This window comes from Euprymna scolopes, chromosome 5 (assembly GCF_053919585.1).
Source record: "Euprymna scolopes isolate OS-2025 chromosome 5, ASM5391958v1, whole genome shotgun sequence".
NCBI lineage: Eukaryota > Metazoa > Mollusca > Cephalopoda > Sepiida > Sepiolidae > Euprymna > Euprymna scolopes.
Window position 1 is genome coordinate 79,462,260 of NC_136486.1, and position 20,000 is coordinate 79,482,259.

The following is a 20,000-nucleotide window of genomic DNA, read 5'->3' on the forward strand; positions in this document are numbered from 1 at the left end:
TATTCTAAAGGCACGCAAGAAAAAACCAATAAGCATGCCAGTCTTTATTTTATCATTGTGGTGCGAGTAGTAATGAATATAATCGTTTTTGTGTGTGGTCTTTCTATGTACTTTGAAACTCAGATCGGTTTCTGATCTAATGAGGAATATGTCTAGAAAAGCTAGGGAGTGGTTTTGTTCGGATTCATGTGTAAATTTTATAGATGGTTCCACTGAATTTAATTTATTTCTAATTTGTTCTATTTGTGTGTTTTTAGGGAGAAAAATAAGAATGTCATCTATATATCTAAAATATGTGGAGTTGTTAGGAAGTCTGTGTTTAAAAGAGTTGGTTTCTAAGAATTCTAAGAATAAGCAGGCTAGTACACCACTAAGGGGGTTATCCATAGGAAGTCCAAATTTCTGTCTGTAGTAAAAATCATTAAACTGAAAGTAGGTTCTATCAGTGATGAGTTTTATGATTTGTATTAGTGTATCTGAGGAAAATGGTAGGTCAGCTTTAATTTTGATTAAGTGCTTGTGGAGTAGATTAAGGCATTTTTTGATTGGAATATTGGTGTAGAGGGAAATTATGTCTAAACTATGCATGGTTATATTTTGTATGTCCATATTTTTTATTCTATTTAGGAGGTCACCAGAGTTTTTGATATGTGAAGTGCTGATGGTGCCCATTAGTGGAGTTAAAATTTGGGCAATAGCTCGTGCTAATTTATGGGTGACGCTTCCGATGTTAGATACTATAGGTCTCATAGGGACGTTCTCTTTATGTATTTTTGGGAGGCCGTATAATATAGGAATAGTGGGGTGGTATTCTATGTTATTTATCCATTTTTTATCGTTTCCGATAAGTTTAGAAATCTTTTTGTATTGATTTTAAATCTATTGGAGTATATATATCTCCGTCTGCCAATAGTGTGTGCATTTTCTTTAGATATATGTCTTTATCTATTATAACTATACCGCCTCCTTTATCGGCTTGTGAAATGATGATGTCTTTATTTTTTGTTAAAAGCTTTAAGGCACCAATGTATCTCTTTGGTAGTGCTAATTCTTGAGGTTGGGTAGTTGTTAAAGCTATTATCCCTTGTATAAAGCCCTTAGTAAAATCAGAGTCCTCTTTCTATAATTTTTTAGGGTTGTGTTAGTGGAGATTTTTGAATATTTGCCGGTAGCGAATTTAAGACCAAAACCGAGAGCTTCAGTTTCAATGTCCGAGAGTGGTTTTGAAGTAAGGTTTAGAATAATGTCTGGACGTCCTAAAGTTTTCCATTTGCTGTTTTTTATCAATTGGGCAAGTTTGTTTTCCAATTTAAAACTATGGCGCGTGTAAAATTTTTTGATAGATCTGTTAACATTCTTAGTTGATCTGGGTGTTTTCTTGTAATTTTGTTGATATTCAGTAATTAATGTCCTGGCTTTCTGAAAAAGATGAGAGCTTTGGTGCTTTAAATATATTATAGATGACAGAAGATATTTTTCAATGTAATCCGGGAAAATATGGTCTGATGTTTTAAACGATTTAGGTATGCATGCAGGTATGACTTTTTCTTCAATACATTTTTCCAGAAAAATTCTCCTGTTGTTGTGAGAATTTGCTGCAATTAAGATGCTCATATAAGAGCATCTTAATCGCAGCAAATTCTCACAACAGTTCTCAGAGAAGATCGGTTTTCCATTTCGACAGAATGTATAAGAAATGTAAAAATACCAGCAGTGGTTGATGTTATGTTTTGAGAAAAATAGAAAAACCGAATGAAATTATTAAAATAATCAACGTTTCGTCCTTATTTCAGAGGACATCTTCAGGATATTGAAGTAAAAATGCAAGAAAAGAAAAAGTCATAGATCGTACGAAAAAATAATATATATATATATATATATATATATATATATATATATATGATATAGGCTTCGTTTTTTTCACGGGCACCTGTTTTTTTTCACATTTCAGATTTTTTTCACACACACCTACAAACACCCGGACAACGCCGGGTACTCCTCGCTAGTCTATATATATAAAAGCGAAAATGTATGTATGTATGTATGTACGCTTTTCCTCGATGTCCACAAAAGGCTTCTTTCAGAGAAGCGCTCGGTTCACAACTTCTTAAAACTTTTTATATCATCTATAAATTGTAATATCTCACACTTAACCACGGAGCTCGCCTAATGATAAAAATATAAGAGTGTGAAATATTCGTTTATCATCATTCAATCCCGGGCAATGTCGGCTCTCCCTGCTAGTCTTCTATATATATAAAAGCCAAACGTCTGTGTGTATGTATGTATGTTTGTTTGTAACACTAAAACTTTTGAAAGACGGAACCAAACTTGACAAATTTGGTATCATATCGAAGCCCCATCACCCGGATGACAAATATCGAAATTTCACGTCAAACGGACCACTAGAAGTTGGTCAACTAATCAGTTATCTTCGAGGGGGGCCCCCAAAAAACTTGTCATTATCTATATATATAAAAGACAAATGTTTGTTTGTAACGCTAAAACTTGAGATGAAAGATTCCTCTCCCCTAAGAATAATACATGTTCAATATCTGCTTTTGTTTTTTCATTGTTTATACGGTCCCGAGCAACGCCGGGTAGCCCTGCTAGTATATATATAAAAGCGAAAATGTATGTTTGTGTGTCTGCTAAAAACTTTCGACAGGCACGACGAAAATGCACAAACACTGTATCCTATTGAAGCCCCATCCTTCACTCGAAAAATATAACAAATTTGGCCAAAAACGTTCATTTTTTTCACCCTGAAAGCAACAATTTTTGATAAGGGGGTCAACAAAAACGGTCTTCTCGTGACGACGGTGGTTCTACGCATGCGCCAGATGACGTCATGACCTTATTTACTTTAAATAGTTGAAAAACTGAAGAAATTTCATGTACGTCGCGTTGGGTCAGTTGATTAGCGTGTAGGTTCATTAACTAAACATTTTGGGTTCGACTTGTGGTGTGAGATGTCGTTTTTTTTTTTTTTTTTTTTTAAATTTAAATATTGAACCACTGTTATTTAAGCCCTTTTTCACGTAACGTTCGTTTTTCTGTTTTGTTTTTTTTTTTTACTTCGCTTATCCATCCCCGATGACACACCCAAAAACCCCTGGATATCCTCTGATTTTTTAAATTTTAATATCGAAACAGGCTTATTTAAGCCATTTTTCACGTGTTCGTTTTTCTGTTTTCATCGTTCGTTTTCCTCACGTTAGTTTTTTTTTTTTTTCGATGTTTGTAAACCCTCCCCCCCCCCCGCCGCTTAATTAAAACATTGTTTTCTTTTTTTACTTCGCTTATAACAAACAAACCTAGTCATTGATGTCGTCGTCGTAACGCTCGACAACTTCCGGGCACGCACCTGTCAATTTGGTTCTTACTTACATAAAATCAACTCATTCTGGCTGGCCGATTTTATTTTCAAACTTTGCCTCAGGGCTTCGGGTTCGATCCTACCCCCTACCCCCCATAGGTTTCTTTTTTATTTAACACCACACACCTAGAAACACCTGGGCAACGCCGGGTACCCCCACTAGTCTATATATATAAAAGCGAAAATGTATGTATGTATGTGTGTATGTTTGTACGTCAGCTGAAAACTTTTGACAGACAGAACAAAAATTCACAAATTTGGTCTCATATGAAAGCCCCACCCTCCGGACGACAAATATAGAATTTTTGGCCCGAAAGGTTCAATCTAAGTTACTCAGCTGACCCTTTTTCTACAAGGCCCCCCCATAAAAAGTGACATTTTAACGATATTTATACGTAATTTAATAAACGCTGAGTCATGTCACGTAACCTTGATGTAAGCAAGCTGTAATGGCGATATGTATATGAAAACATTGAATAGAGAGTTTGTTATCGGTTAAAAAGAGGACTATCATACACATCAAAATACAAAAATTTCACGTTGGGAAAATGTTACCAAAGTTATTAACAGATTAAAAATAGTTAGATACGATAGTTAAACGAAAAATAACAAGCCAAAAATGTTAAGTAAAAAAAAAAAAAAATATGCTTACAAAAAATATTAACGATCGATGGATGTTTTTACAAAAACAAAGCCAGACGCCATTTTCATTTTTAGTAACACTCTTTAGAGTAAGGAAGACGAAGTGAAAGAGAGAGGGAGAGAGAGATGTCTAGACAGGAAACGAGATTCGTTTTACTGTGTTTTAAAATGTAAACAAATAAGAATGATTGTATTTGATCACATCCCACGCATATATCCTCCTTATTTTCGAGTAAGGTTTGTTTCTACGAAAGATGAGACCGCTTGAATTCTAAGAACAGATACTACACTTTGATCTTAGCCAAAAGACCAATTAAAAAAAAGACGCGTATTATATATTTTTTGTATATTAACTAATTCTATTTAGAGGGATGAAGGTAGCAGGCATAATATGAGTTAGTGGGAAGTGGGTGAAAGATGAAACCGCTTTATTTTTAAGAACAGATACTACACTTTGATCTTAGCCAAAAGACCAAGTAAAAAAGAAAACATGCGTATTGGATAAAATTGGAGTAAAATACCCAGCGTCGCCCTGAATTGTATAACATAGCACTAGCACGACATATATACTAGCTGATTACCCGGCATGGCCTGGGATTGGATAAAATTCATGGAATTTTTCCTAGCAGAACACTCGGCGATGCCTGGGATTGGAAAAAAATTAGTTGATATATGTACTAGCCAAATGCCCAGCGTTGCCCGGGATAGATTACATAGGTGAATATCTGTACTAGCAAAATACCCGGCATAGCCCAGGATTGGATAAAGTAGGTGTATATGCACTAGCAGAACACCCGGCGTCGCCCGGGATTGTATGACAGGTGGATGTGTATTAGCAGAATACCAAGTGTCGCCTGGGATTGTATGACATAGGTGAAGTATAAGTCCAATTCGACAATTTTGAAGGTGCTTGTGCAGTATAGGTCCGATTTGAAAAATTTTGATGGTGCTTATGCATTATAGGTCCGATTTGACAATTTTGAAGATGGTTGTGCATTATAGGCCGATTTGACAATTTTGAGGTCGCGATTATTTTGGTTACTTCATTAAAAATAAGTGTCAAAATTAGTAACATATCCAAGAATTATGAAAAATGATATAATGTGACTTACTTCTTTGGTGGGTTTGTAATGAAATAACCAGCCATACCATGTCTAAACGTTATTATTTTAGCGATAGAAGGGGGCGATAATGTGGATTTACTCATGAAAAGTGATAGTCGAAATTAGTAACATACCATAGCCTATGTATCAATGTTTTTATTTTAGTAAGAGTGGCGGCGATAATGTAAGTTGAATCATGTGACATTGTTGTTGAAATTAGTAACATTTCCAAAAATGATAAAAAATGATGAAATGTGAGTTATTTGGATGATGTGTTTGTAATGAAAAACCAGCCAAGACAATGTCTCAAAGTTATTATTTTAGATAGGTGAGCGATAATGTGGGTTAAATTGTTGAAATTTGTAACAATCCAAGAATTATGGGATTTAACGAGATACGTCCACATATATACTTACAGATTACCCGGAGTCATCCTGGATTCAATGAGATACATGCAAATGTATGCAAGCAGAATACACGGTCGCCTGGTATGTAATGAGATAGATGCAAATATATACTAGCAGAATACTTGGCATTGCCTTGGATTGAATTAGATTGATTGAAATATATACTAACAGAATACCTTGCGTCACCCAGGATTTAATGAGATTGATTGAGATATATACTAGCAAAACACCCAGCGTTGCCCGGGATTGAATGAAATAGGCAAGAATATATATTAGTAAAATACCTGGCATCGCTTGGGATTTGATGAAATAAATGTGTTGTATATTACCTGTCCTTTCATATACATGCTATAAATGACCTACCCTAGGTAAGATACAATTATTTCATATGTGTAATACCCGTCTTATGTAGGTAAAATATTCTTTTGTTCCAAATAACAAATGATACATAAACATACAAAATTCCTCTCATAAGAATAACAAATATATTACAAAACCAAATTCAATTTTCTCATTGTTTATACATCCCCGAGCAACGCTGGGTAGCCCCGTTAGCATGAAATAAAAAAAACAAATACAAGAAAACAATTCTTACTTGAAAGAAAGGCTGAAAGGAAAAGCACATACAAAAAATAGAAAATAGTTCTTTTAAGTTTTTAAATTCAGTCCTTCGACAAAAAGGTCTTTTGTTTTTTGTTTTTTTTTTGTTGTTTTTTTTTTTTTTTAGGAAAGAAAACATGTAAGGCTGAGTTGCAAAGTTCTTCTAAAGTCTGTTTTTTTTTCTTTTTTTTTCTTGAAACAAACGAAACCTTCAAAGATTTTTTTTAAAGTTTGGCTCTCTCTCTTTGTAAATATGGAGTGTTCGAACTAAAATTCGTTTTCTCAGAAAAAGAAGACAACCCGTCTTTTTCTTTTTTATTCTTCAAAGAATAGTGTATAAAATAAAATTCCTTTTCTCAGAAAAGGTTACCAGGTTTCTAATTCTTCTTCCTTCTCTGAAAAGGTTTGTCTGGCTATTTCTTCATCTATTCGAAAGGAGACAAAGAAAGTAAATCACTGTTGATGAGTCTCTCGTTCAACAGTTTAAAATATAAATGGTGACAGGCCCTGTCACAGTTTATCTTTTTCAATAAGAGGTGTATTTTAAAACACCAATTTCTAACCGCTCCAATTTACGTCGGTTTGTCAACGGAGCCCGATAAACAAGAGTCTTTCTCTCAAATAAATCTTCTCCGGAATTAATTTGAAAAAGGGCACAAGCAGGGTTGCCAGACTAAAATAAATGTTTGAAGCCAAATTTTTCAGGAAAAAGCCAAAAAAGGCCAAATTCAAAAGCGAAGCCACATTTCTTGGTAAAAAAAAAAAGGTCAAATTGAAAATTAAAGTAAAATTGACTATATTGAAGTGTTTAAACAGTTTGTTCTGTATTAGTTTTGTGTTTTGTTGATAAAAACGTTACCTATGAAATTGAAACTGAAAAATATGTTCCCCCCCCCAGCATATTTTTCGTTTTACTTTAATAGGGAATGGTTTTATTTTTAATATTTAGGCAAATAATTTCATTACAATACATTCTACAATGTAGATATTTTTAACATTATACAAGAAAACGTTAAAGAATATTTAATACTATTTTAATATTAAATAATTTAAGGAAAAGTCGTTAAATTTGTAGATGAGAACTAAGGTGCCCCAGTCCCCGAAAAAATAACAGATATATCTATTGTGTTAGACAACTGCATTTGAATATCTTGAAAAACTTGGGTAAAACAATTATTTTAGAATTCAGCGTGAGAGATCAGTCTCGCATATACATATGGTGATCACCCATTTCTAACAGAATAGCGTTTTAAAATCATAACTAGAATTGTTTTTTACAAGAATATTAACTTAAATTATTTAAATACTAGCAGGACCCATTAACTGGTGTTGCCCAGTGGAAGCATGCCCCCCCCCCAGCTGTAAAAAAATTAAAGTATGGTTGTTGTTGTTGCCTAACTGCCAACCTCCTCATGTTAAGAAAGGCTTTCGGAATAGACACACCCAATCTCTTCATGTTAAGAACAGCTTTCAGAATGGACTCCCCAACCTCTCTATGTTAAGAACGGCTATCAGAATAGACACTCCATTTTGTAAGGGGTTGTCAAAATATTTGCCCCAAATTAAACCTTGATAATCGTTGTTAGAATATCCACCCTGAAATACTATTAACTAACAAAAAATTGGGGGGGGGCAGTGTTGGTTGGATAGAATTAAATTTGTTCCTCAAGCATGCGTACAAATCTGGCGACCACTGATTTAAAGTGCGTAATACAGGTCTTTATATTTCGATAACTACTTATATCTGCCAAATATAAATGAGATTTTCTTAATCAGTATAGTCGAAAACCTAGAAAGGTCGGCATTTAAAAAAAGTGTGGAGGTGGAGCTAGGGTAAAATTTTACCTATAAAAAAAAACATTAACAGTGTCGATAAAGAGTCCGGAAAAGAGAAGTAAACAAAATACTCCACAGGAAGTATAATTTGTCTAAAATCAAACATCTATTTTGTGAGAGGGGTGTCAAATTATTTGCCTTAAATGTAACCTTGATAATTGTTATCAGGATACCCACCCGCAAATACTATAAAGCAACAAAAAAAAATTGAGGGATGGCAGTGTAAAAAAAAAAAAAAAAAAATATTCGAAAATCGAAAAATAAAAAATGACACCTGTACATATTTTTTCAAGGTTTATTTTTGTTGAGGGGGGGGACGATAGTAGCGTGCTGTTAATGTGTGCATAGATAAGTGTAAGGTTATTAGTATTTAATTTTGTTTATGAGAGGTTATGTTTGTATTTGGTTTATTTTTTAAAATGATTGCCTCTTGTATCGCCATATTTGAAAAAGTTCTGGAGCATTTGTCTATGTATTAAGAGGTAGATTCCAGAATAATCGTATTGTCACCTCTCAACCAATGAGAATGGGCAGAATTTGAGAAGGGAGAATTCATTATTTTTGAATCGGGAAATGAAAAGATTATACTATGTCTATGATCCAGTTATGAGAGGTGCAAACACAATATCTGTAGAAGTTGTATTTTTCTTCCCAGTGTTGAGTGAGGGCGATAGAAGGACTTTAGAGGGGGAATAGGAACTACTTCCTCTAAAGATGCTGCTATTATGATGGTGTTGTTTCTAGGAGGAAATGTAGGATTTTATGATAATGACTAAATGTGTCGGAAATGTGGTTCTAAAGTTACATAAGATAGTGGCTAATAGTCAAGACAATAATTTTGTATGTGTCATCTGTTGTTGCAAACCTACAGTACTTTCATATTTTCACCTGTGTATTTTTATGGATAAGCACCAGGATAACATTAAGAAGTTTATCAAATTAAAATTAAATTATATATATATTCTAAAGTAGATGAGGACCTCTGCTATCCCTCCTAAAGATGTGATTCTAAGTTTTTCGAATGATTACGTGTGAACATCCCCCCCCAAAAATATTTTATAATTAATTAGTTTTGCATATAAATTAAACATAAAATGATCCTCCATTTTCGGGCCATCATAACTTTTTAGGGTAGGTAACTTTTTTCTATCTCTAAGTCTGACTGGCAAAATCGTAAAACCAGATAAAATCGCCTTAAAAAGTAAAAAGCACAGAATTTATCTCCCATAGCAAAAATATGCTCCAGTTTAGAAGAATTTTTCTTTCACTAACCAAGGACAGACTAAATAAACTATAATATCGGAACAAGTACTACACAAGCATTGATTATAAGTTTTTTTTAAGATTATGGCATAATTAATGCTTTGGAAGTAACATCTATTTAGTATTATATATGAAATCTGAAAAAACACTTAAAATGAATAAATATGCTAGTATAATCGACAGATTTCTAAGATGGCATCAGTATTGAAAGGTAATTGGTTATTAGCCGAGACGCCACATCTACTTTTAAACATATGATTTATTTTTAATTTACCAAGTTATGTTTTTCCTTTATACATTGCATCCAAGATTTTCATAAACTCGTGAGATTTTTATCTATATCTTTCACTCCTATTTTTTCCACATTTAACCAATTTTACAATTTTTGCTAGTGCCAATTTTTCCATGCCATTTTTATTAATGCAGTTTGTACATAAGTTCCTATTTGTCTACTCTTTTTGTTTATCATATTCTTAGAGAAAAAATATTTCAGTTGCCACAATACCACATTTACTTGGGGGGGGTATCAACTTAAAATATCTCTAAAATATTGATAAATTTAATTTTAGTCATAACTCTAAAAGTAGATTTTGTTTCCAAGAACAATCTATGCGTCATTATTAAAACAAATGTATCTATTAATCCAAGATAGTTAGAAAATCTATAATTATTGATTTTTAATGAAACTTTGGGACTTACTCAGGAAAAAGTATATAATTATTTATAAACATTTTTTTTAAAATACAACTTTAAATAGCTATTTGAGAGATAGTTTAACAGTTATAAGTTTTCAAATTTCCATAAATTGCTTTTGTTAATGTCCCATCCTAGTTACCCGGCTCAAGGACAGACTGATGATCTCCCCTTGTATTGGAGGAGGGCCGCTAGGGGTCGGGTGGAAAAACAGATTGTTCCCGACTTCTCTTCAAGACAAGTCGCACACGTCGGTACTCTGAATAAACATCTTTTCCATTTACCACATCATCGTCTGGATATTATTTATTTCACTTTAACATCTGGTAGCAGAATGAAACGTAATGAGTTCCAGAATATTTGAACCACCAAAATTAAATCCGGAATTTTACGATTCATGGAAAAGAGAAATCCAACTATGGCAGTTAGCTACAAATATTCCACCCTCTCGTCAGGCGCCGGCCGCATTTTTGTCCCTCAGGCAGCTGTATTAGAAATGGACATCTCATTACTAAATGCCGAGGAAGGAATGGATAGTCTCGTTGAAAAACTGGATACACTTTTTATGGAAGACAAAAACCAATCTGCATTTGTTACGAGAATTTCGAAAATTACCATCGTGAACCCGACACTTCCAATAGACTTCGTGGCTTAGTGGGGGATGCCCTTTTCTCTACCCTGCAACCTCTCTCCCACAGGAGAGACGTTGCGAGCCTATCCTTGTTTTATCGTTATTTCCATGGCAGGTGCTCGGCTGAACTCCAATCTCTGGTCCCCCCTCACCAGTCTTTCACGAAAAACACCCGTCTAGCTGAATCCACTGTGAAAAATTTCCACCACTCTATATATGTGCCTAAATCAAAACGCGGATTCCATGAACAAAGCTTCTTTCTTAGAACTGCACACCTGTGGAACTCTGTTCCGTCTGCCTGCTTCCCACCGGACTACAACTTGGATGTCTTCAAGTCCAATGTTAACAAATTCTTAATGAACCGCCCCCTTAAGTAAACACTGCATCAAATCTCCACATTAACGTAATGTACTTGCAATAACCCTTATCCCTGAGTGGCTTCCGGGCCTTGATAAGTGGTGATCACTGTAAAAAAAAAAAAAAAAAAAAAAAAAAAAAAAAAAAAAAGACTATTTGGTTAAATTCGACCGACACGTGGCGAAACTCAGAGAATTTCAAATACTTTTACCTGAACCAGTCCTGGCTTATCGCGCCCTTAAATCTGCCAATCTCAGCCCCGAAAATGAGAGATTAATTAGAGCAACAATAAATAACCTCACCCTAAACGATATGGCGATGCAATTAAAAAAAATCACTCGTGGAAATGTAACCCCTACCAAACCCTCTTATCAGCGATCCATGTGTGTCAAAAAAGAAATAGACAATGTTGCTTACAGCGTGTCTGCTGATGGTGGCGGTGGCCTCACTTACAGTCAGGTGGACACACATACACAGAACGACAAAATCCTATACGCACGACGTTATCACAAGCCTTCCCCTTTACCCGCTGGCGATAGCAACAGTAATAAGAAAAAGTGGTCTCATGGTAATTTTAACCGACGTTCAAATCGAAAAATCTCGAATAATTGTTACATTTGTGATTGCAAATTTCACTTTGCCAACAAGTGTCCCTATTCCAAAAATAATTACCACACACAAGAAAGCATGGTATTTTTAAATGAGTATAAAAACGACCGCCATGATGTAAACGAGAACTGTGAAGAAATCGCCAATATAGTGTTGCTCAACCAAGAGAAAGTTGACAATACGCTTCTTGGTCAGACAATAAACTCTGCCATCTTGGATTCAGGAGCGAGTGCCACCGTATGCAGAAAGAAATGGCTAGAGTGTTTTCTTGAAACTTTGCCTGAGGATTCAAAAAATGAAATTACCTACGAAGAAGGCACAAAGTCCTTCAAATTCGGTGATGGCATTAAAATAAAAAGGTAACTCTACCATGTATCATTGCTAACATGAACATTAAAATAACAAGTGATGTTGTTGATGCTGATATCCCTCTGTTATTAAGCAAAACCGCTATGAAAAGGGCGCAAACAACCCTCAACTTTAATGATGACACAGCAGAATTGTTTGGCAAAAGAATAAAATTAATGTGCATCGCTTCTGGCCACTACCACATTCCTATATCCAGACCTCTACCAGACCGGGGTAAGTTACAATATATTTTATTTCTAAACAATATAAATAAAAAAGGCAAAGAAGAAAAATTAAAAATTGCCACCAAATTACATCGACAATTCAGCCACTCCAGTGCACAAAAACTATGTGATCTTGTCAGAAGTGCTGGTTTAAAAGATGCTGAATTTGTGGACATCTTAAGGAAACTCCCTCTTACCTGTCAGACCGGTATCAGGTATAAAAAGCCTGCACCTCGACCTGTTGTAGGATTTCCTTTGGGAACTTATTTCAACCAGACTGTAGCCATGGACATAAAGGAAATTAATGGACATAAAGTACTACACCTGGTTGACCATGCAACAAGATATAGTGTTGCTGTCCGGCTTACAGGTAAGGAAAGTTCTGATATCCTTAATGCCATCTTCAAACACTGGATTGCATATTTTGGTGCCCCAGGAGCCTTCCTTACTGATAATCGCAAAGAATTTGACAATCAATTCTTCCGAGACATGGCTCAAAACCTGAATATTGTAGTCCGTACCACTGCTGCACAATCTCGTTGGAGTAATGGATTAAATGAAAGGCACAATGGTGTTCTGGGAGAAATGGTCAAGAAGACATTAGAAGACGTTCAGTGTAATTTTGAAGTTGCACTATCATGGGCTGTCAATGCCAAGAATGCACTTCACAATTCATATGGTTATAGTCCTAACCAGCTGGTTTTTGGTAAAAATCCTAACCTGCCTTCCCTTTTGAATGATCAACTTCCTGCAGTACAAGGTGTAAGTACTAGCCAAATTGTTGCCGACAACCTCAATGCAATGCATGCTGCAAGAAAAGGTTTCATAGAGTGTGAAGCCTCTGAGAAATTGAGACGAGCCCTTTGTCATCAGGTGAGGACCACCATAACTGATCAATACAAAAATGGTGACCTTGTTCTTTTTAAAAGAAATGAATCTGATAGATGGCTTGGTCCTGGTGCTGTCATAGGCTGGGAACATAAACAAGTACTGGTAAAACATGAAGCCACATATGTCATAGATAGCATCCCTCTCACTTAATTTTATATCCTGACACACATCATAACACCTCTGAGCACCATGACACCAGTGGACAAATAAAACCTCAGAGCCAAAATAATGACACAACAAGTGGTTATATGCCAGTAGATGACGGGAGTGAAACTGCTGATAATCCTGAACAGAATGGAGACAATGTATGTGACACACTATCCAAAATGATCACCAAATCTGTGCAACTGCCTAAACCAGGCCAAACTATAATATGCAAATTCACCAATAATGAAGACCAAGAATGGAAGAAACTGAATGTGATCAGTAGAGCTGGTAAAGCCACTGGCAAAAACAAATATTTAATGAACGTTATTATGGAGGAAGGTGATCCATTCTGGCTGGATTTTGAGAATGGAGTCTTAGAATGGGAAACCAATAATGACGATCAAACCCTCGCTTCACAAGCCCCGGAAATAAATCTAATTACCGACTCCTCTAATGACGAATATGACAAAGCCAGGAAGAGAGAACTCCAAAGTTGGGCTGAACATAAAGTCTACACACAAGTGCTAGATCAGGGCCAACCAAAGATAAGCACAAGATGGGTCTACACTAACAAAGAATCCAATGGCAAACGAACCTTTAAGGCCAGACTTGTTGCCAAAGGCTTCCAAGATAAAGATGCCTGCAATGTTAGAAATGATTCCCCAACATGTTCCAAAGAAAGTTTAAGGACAATCTTGGGAGTTATGTCAGCAAGTGGTTGGATATGCAAATCCATGGACATTAAAACTGCCTTTCTACAGAGTAAACAGTTAGATCGACCCGTTTACCTTCTTCCACCAAAAGAAGCCAATGTACCTCCTAGTTGCCTTTGGAAATTATCCAAATGCGTATATGGTCTAACTGCTGCATCTCAATCCTGGTACCTAACACTTAGAGAAGAACTGGTAAAGCTAGGGGCCACACCATCGAAATATGACCAGGCTATTTTCACTTGGCATTTTAAAAATAAGCATAATTGCCACTCATGTTGATGATTTCTGCTTTGCTGGGTCAGACATTTTTGAGAACAAAGTCATTAATGAGCTTCGTAAACTTTTCAAAGTAAAATCTGAAGAAGTTGCTAAGTTTCAATATATTGGATTATAAATTAAAAAATCCAATAATAACATCAATATTGGACAAGATGAATATACAAAGAAACTCAGACACATTCCGCTGCAGAATGGAAGAAGATCGGAAGATAAGCTAACATCAACTGAGATCACCGAGGCCATGCAGCTAATAGGTCAGCTCAACTGGCTAGCCACCCAAACAAGACCGGACCTCAGTTTTGATGTTAGTGCCTTAAGTTCCATATTAAAACAAGAAAATGTGGAATGCATTTAACAAATTAATCGAACCATAAAAAAGGCCAAAAAGGAGAAATCTCAAATTCACATTCCAAATCTGGAAAACCCTAAATTGCTGCAAATCATAGCATACAGCGATGCATCCTTTGCTAACCTAACTGATGGTGGATCACAAGGTGGCTACATAATTTTTTTGGTAGGTAACAACAACCAATATATGCCAATAGCCTGACAATCTAAATGCATCAAAATAGTCAAGAGCACTTTTGGTGCAGAGACATTGGCCATGGTTGATCTCACTGAAGCCTGCCTTTATTACAGAAAATTGATATTAGATCTGTTACAACTGGAAGACAACCCTACTAATATCAAGATAACATGCAAAACAGACAATTCCTGTTTGTATGATGCGGTGCATTCTACACACAAATACTTGACAAAAGACTGCAAATTGAAATGGCAATTCTTAGAGAAAAGGTTGACAGAGGAGAAATTACAGAGATATCTTGGATACCCACTGATAAACAGATTGCTGATGGTTTAACCAAAAAGGGAGTCCCCTCCTTTAAAATTCTTGGATTCACATCTGAACCAAATGAATCATCAGTTTAATTTTAAAATGTGGAATCATTCAATTTTGTTCAGCCATTTCCTTTTTTTTCTTTTCTCTGCAGATAACTTTTTGATGCTGTCTCCTGAAAAGTCCATCCTTAGTGCCAGAAAGGAAAGTGGGGAAGTGTTAATGTCCCATCCTAGTTACCCGGCCCAAGGACAGACTGATGATCTCCCCTTGTATTGGAGGAGGGCCGCTAGGGGTCGGAGGGAAAACAGATTCCCGACTTCTCTTCGAGACAAATCGCACATGTCGGTACTCTGAATAAACATCTTTTCCATTTACCACATCATCGTCTGGATATTATTTATTTCACTTTAACAGCTTTAATTAATTTCAAAGTACTAAGTTTAAAGAATTTCAAACGAAAAACACAAACATTAATTATTTCAGAGGAGATATACTCAGTGACTGAGTGACCTGACTGGACAGAGCCAAGCACTAAAAAAAAGTCTTTAAAACGGTTTCATACCCAACGGTGAACTCTCTGAGAGGTTCCATATAAACGTTTAGTAAGTAAGTGTGAAAACAAATTAAAACAATAGATGTGAGAGTCCTTCAGTGTGTGTGTGTGGGGGGGGCTAAGTCTTTAGAAAAAGATATTTTTTCTGATATGACAAATGTTAGCTGATGATTCCGGGGTTGTTTTTCTCATGCAATTCCATGAATCGAAAAACAAAGCCAACATTTAAAAAACCTACAAGTTTTGACATCAGAACTACTTTTTAAATTACTTAATTATGACTTTTTCTTTAATAATTACTATTAAATAATAGCTGTTAATAATGTTATCAAATGTTAAGAAAGTACTTGAATACAGTTCTGGTTAAATACGCGTTTAATTAATAAAAATAATATTATTTACTTTACTATGTTTGGTTAGAATAAAATTTTCCCTTCTAATGGCATGTATCCAAATAAAGAATTGCTTCTTCTCTTTAGGAAAAGAAAATATATGTACTTTGAGGCCTTTTGGATAATTTCGCCAACAATTTGGGACAAGACAAGAATAAACCATGTTGGATAGCAAACTGAAAACTCTGTAGATGAAACAGCTATTGATAGGGACACTTTACCTACATCTCATTCTGGTAATGATGTCACACTCTCAGATTCACTGGCCTCCTTCTATCTTGGTAGCCTCGGTTTTACCAGAGCTATGGCATGGAGCTGAGTCCCGTTACCATATATATGGTCTTCCCGCAGCCACTTTCACCATACAGTGCTTAACAACAGTGACTGTTTGAATGAAATGTGAGTCTCTTTTTGGAAATGTGGAGCAGCATAATAAAGCCTTCACTGAAAATGCCCAAATGCATCACAGTTTGAAGGAACTTTATCTTTATGATATGCAGGACTTTGTGAAGTCTGCCAGTTAATCACCTGCTCTGCACATTGTGCAACTGGTTCTGAACATCCTCAGCTTGACTGTTTGACCTTATTCTTATTTAGAAGTTCCTTGGCTTTCATAAAGTTGTTCTCTTGAGTATTGACAGTGAATTATTGGCCCATACAACTCTTGGATGAGGAGTAACGGAGATCCTTGTTCAGCGAATTCTTCATAACGCCACTCCGACTTCCATCTCTTTCGCTATGATCCACATTGCTTAGCCTTGATCTTGCTGCATTTTATTTATTTATTTTTTTTTGCATCTTAACAAATTTCATTCTGCTGGAACAGGCAGAACACTTGCTATGGTTCTTCCTGCTAGCTACTGTTTCTCCATTGTAATTCTCCAGCTCAAATCTCACAGCCTTCAAAATCTTAAAAGTACATTTTTTGAATTTTTAAATCGGGTCTGAATCATCATGGTGCAGGCTAGTCTCTTTCGAATGCTTTCCACTCATGATTTTCAGTTTTCAAACTCGTTAGTAGTATATAGAAACAGCTATCCATTGCATTTTACTGCCATTAAATACTTAAAATCATTCTGACATGAAAAAATATCAAGAGTATCAAATCTGTCACGAACTCCCTGTATATTGGCCAAGTCAAATTGAACAGTGTAACTAATAGTGAAGTCAGTTTAAGTTCCAAAGATTTTTGGGATCAAATTATTAAACTAAAAGTAATCAAATAATTTCAGATTATGGTAATTTGATGGCTGAAGTATAAAAACATTATGATAGAAATGTTTTAAAAAACTCAATTGTAAATCGTGTGGATTGTAGTTTTTGGTTGCAAGAAAACTTAGTCTTGCTGGATGAAATTAATCAAAATCAATCGATCAATTCACTTAGTGGAATGTTAAGACTATAAGATAAGTTTTAAATTGAAAAAAATACTGACCTTTCATATTGTTACACACACAAAATAACAAATCACAATCTCCTCTTCGTAATTGCAAAAATTGGTGGAACAAGGTATTTTACAACATGGTAGAAGTCGGTTGTTATCATCAATAATTGTATTGATGAGACCAGGTATTGATTTGTTTATTTGTAGCAATTATGAATTAGATGAAATTCAGATTTGTTCAAATTCATATTCCAAACATTGAATCCGCATGACATTCAGTAATCAGTGTGTGGAAGTGAAAATTAATCTTCAACATAATGAACAGGATTTCAAAATAATTAAAAATACAAACTAACGAAAGATTTGAGAAGTAGGAATAATTTACCATTTGTTTTCTTTTAAAAAGCAGTAAAATACTATTAAAAACACAAAGATTGCGTTTTAATGAATTAAAACTGCAAAAATGTTAAAAATATTTTCTTTTTTGTAGGCTGTGACCGTTTGCTTAAATAAGCCATTTTTGTTATTAATTGTAAAATGTTATTTTTGTTATATTTTCATTAGGAAGTGACGGCTTACTCCGACGAGTACCAAGTGGAGGTACACCTGTTCTGAGGGAAAATGTAGAACCTGAATTGGAACACAAAGCCAGAAGAGGTATATTTGTTTGTTTGCTCATTGAAATAGGTGTGCATGCTTAGTATGCTTATTAAAATTCCTCTCCATCAATTAGTTACTTCTAGATGTTATAGATTTTCAACAAATTTGGATTCAATCATTCATGAAATACCAGGGGATCGAATAAACTTATTACTCTTTCTGATAATACTAAAAACAATAAACATTTATAGAAACTAAAGCTATTTGACAGATATTGCCTAATGTAGGGCCTGTCTACTGCGTTGAGCATCAGGACTTTTATTAAGCTCCTTTACCGATTGTTGCTTGTTATGTGTCATTATTTATCTCTCTCCCAAAGTGAGATTAAAGAGCTAGCACTTCACAGGAGCAAAAATCTGGCCTGCAAAAAATACCTGGGCAGACCCACAGACATTCTCTGATAGGGATGTCTGAGGTGATTAAATTGACCCTTTCTCAAAAAAAGAAGGCAAAGTTTGAGAATGTGGATCTTTTAGAACTGCAGAGGACCAGCAACATACCACAATCAATAGGGAAAAGACCATTTTAGCCTAGACTCTGGTAGCTTTGGGCAGCCCACAGCAGTGCATTGGCTGGTGAAAAGCAAATGTTTCCTTTACAATGACATCTACTGAAAAAGACATTGATATTTGTTATAATTTAAGAAAGGAAATCAGCCAATGTGTAAAAGTTGAAATGTCTATTTCAAAATTTAAATTTCTTTTGTGTAAACAGCATAGCAACCCTTTTTGTGGCTATGTTGAATTCAATTGTGTTAGAGATTATGACTCCAATCAATTTGAGGATGATAGTATGTGTAATTAACAATTGAAAAATGGGAATTACCAAGATATATAGAACCAAATGTGAAAGAAATTGTAGGAGCAGTGAATAAATGAAAGTTGTCACTTTGGTGATTAAACTAGAAAGGGGGGAAAAATAAGGAATTTGGCAAGTATTATAATCTTTCCCTGCTAATATTTGATCCCAAGAAGTCTGACACTGGTATAAATGGCTAGTTTGGGAATATTTCTGGAGGGCTAATTATCTTAAAGCTTTATAGCTTTAACCAGAAGTGTTGACCTGGTCTAGCCCTGTTTAAAAATTTCCTTCTCCCCTGTTTCATCTCTCTTGAAGATTTCTTCCTTCTCTTTGAGTAAGCATTTTGGTATTGATTGCAGTCATGATCATCAGTCTCTTCTCAAAGACAGGAAGATAGAAATGTTTGAAAGTCAGTTCCTGACATGACACTGATCAAGCTTTATTTGAAAACTTTTATTGAAAAAAATCAATTCAGCTAGCTTGATTATGTAGTAGAACTGACATCTGTTCAATGTAGCCGCCTTCAGCTTCTATCACCGCCTCGATATGGGTTTGGAACGAGGAGTATGCCTTTTCCACTAGCGCTGGCAGGAGCTTGGCGAATACTCGGCACATGGCGGCGATCAGGCTGGCTTTGGTGTTATCGGAGGTCATATTGGTGATGTTCTCGACGTATGACCAAACAAAGTAGTCCAGTGGATTCAGGTCAAGGGAGAAGGGAGAGAAGGGTACAAAATTGTAGCACTCCTTTTGAAGCCAAACCTCGATCTCTTTGGATTTGTGGGCTGGCGCTGATTTCTGCTGCCACACCCAGGGTTTGCCAGTGGCCACCTGTTGGCACCAGGAGATCACCACACTCTTCAGCACATCCAGGTACACTTTGGTGTTGACTTTCAAGCTGACTTCAAACATGTGAGGTGGCATGATGTGGCTATCGATGGCATGAACACTTTCATGATCTTTTCATAACCCATCCAATGTTGATGTTGCTGCAATAGAAAGTATGCCTCAATGTTCCTTTTGTCCGGAACTTGATGTTGAACCGACTCTTGCGGAAACAGTTGACTGCATAAAACAGATAAACTCGAACACAGCCCCTGGGTTGGATGGCATCCCTGTTGAGCTGCTGATACATGGTGGTGTCAATGTACATTGTGTGGTCCACTCTTTGATACTGTCAGTATGGCAGGGTGACCCGGTTGCCCAAGATTGGGTAGATGCCATCTTGGTTATGTTGTACAAAGGAA

At 35.6% G+C, this 20,000-nt stretch overlaps 1 protein-coding gene across 6 annotated transcripts in view; it reads left to right on the top strand.

Annotated features, from left to right (window-relative positions):
- Positions 1-20,000, top strand: part of LOC145276875 (uncharacterized) — a 190,036-nt gene that overhangs the window by 28,756 nt on the left and 141,280 nt on the right. For 2 of the 6 annotated variants that reach the window (XM_080128289.1, XM_080128287.1), the window contains exons 1-2: positions 11,791-12,102; positions 17,857-17,949. In XM_080128289.1, coding sequence (XP_079984415.1) covers positions 11,907-12,102; positions 17,857-17,949 — 289 coding nt within the window. In that variant the 5' untranslated portion in view covers positions 11,791-11,906. Of the gene's footprint in view, positions 1-11,517; positions 12,103-17,856; positions 17,950-20,000 lie in introns of those variants that run through there. The other 4 variants (XM_080128291.1, XM_080128292.1, XM_080128290.1 and 1 more) reach the window with 3 other exon arrangements.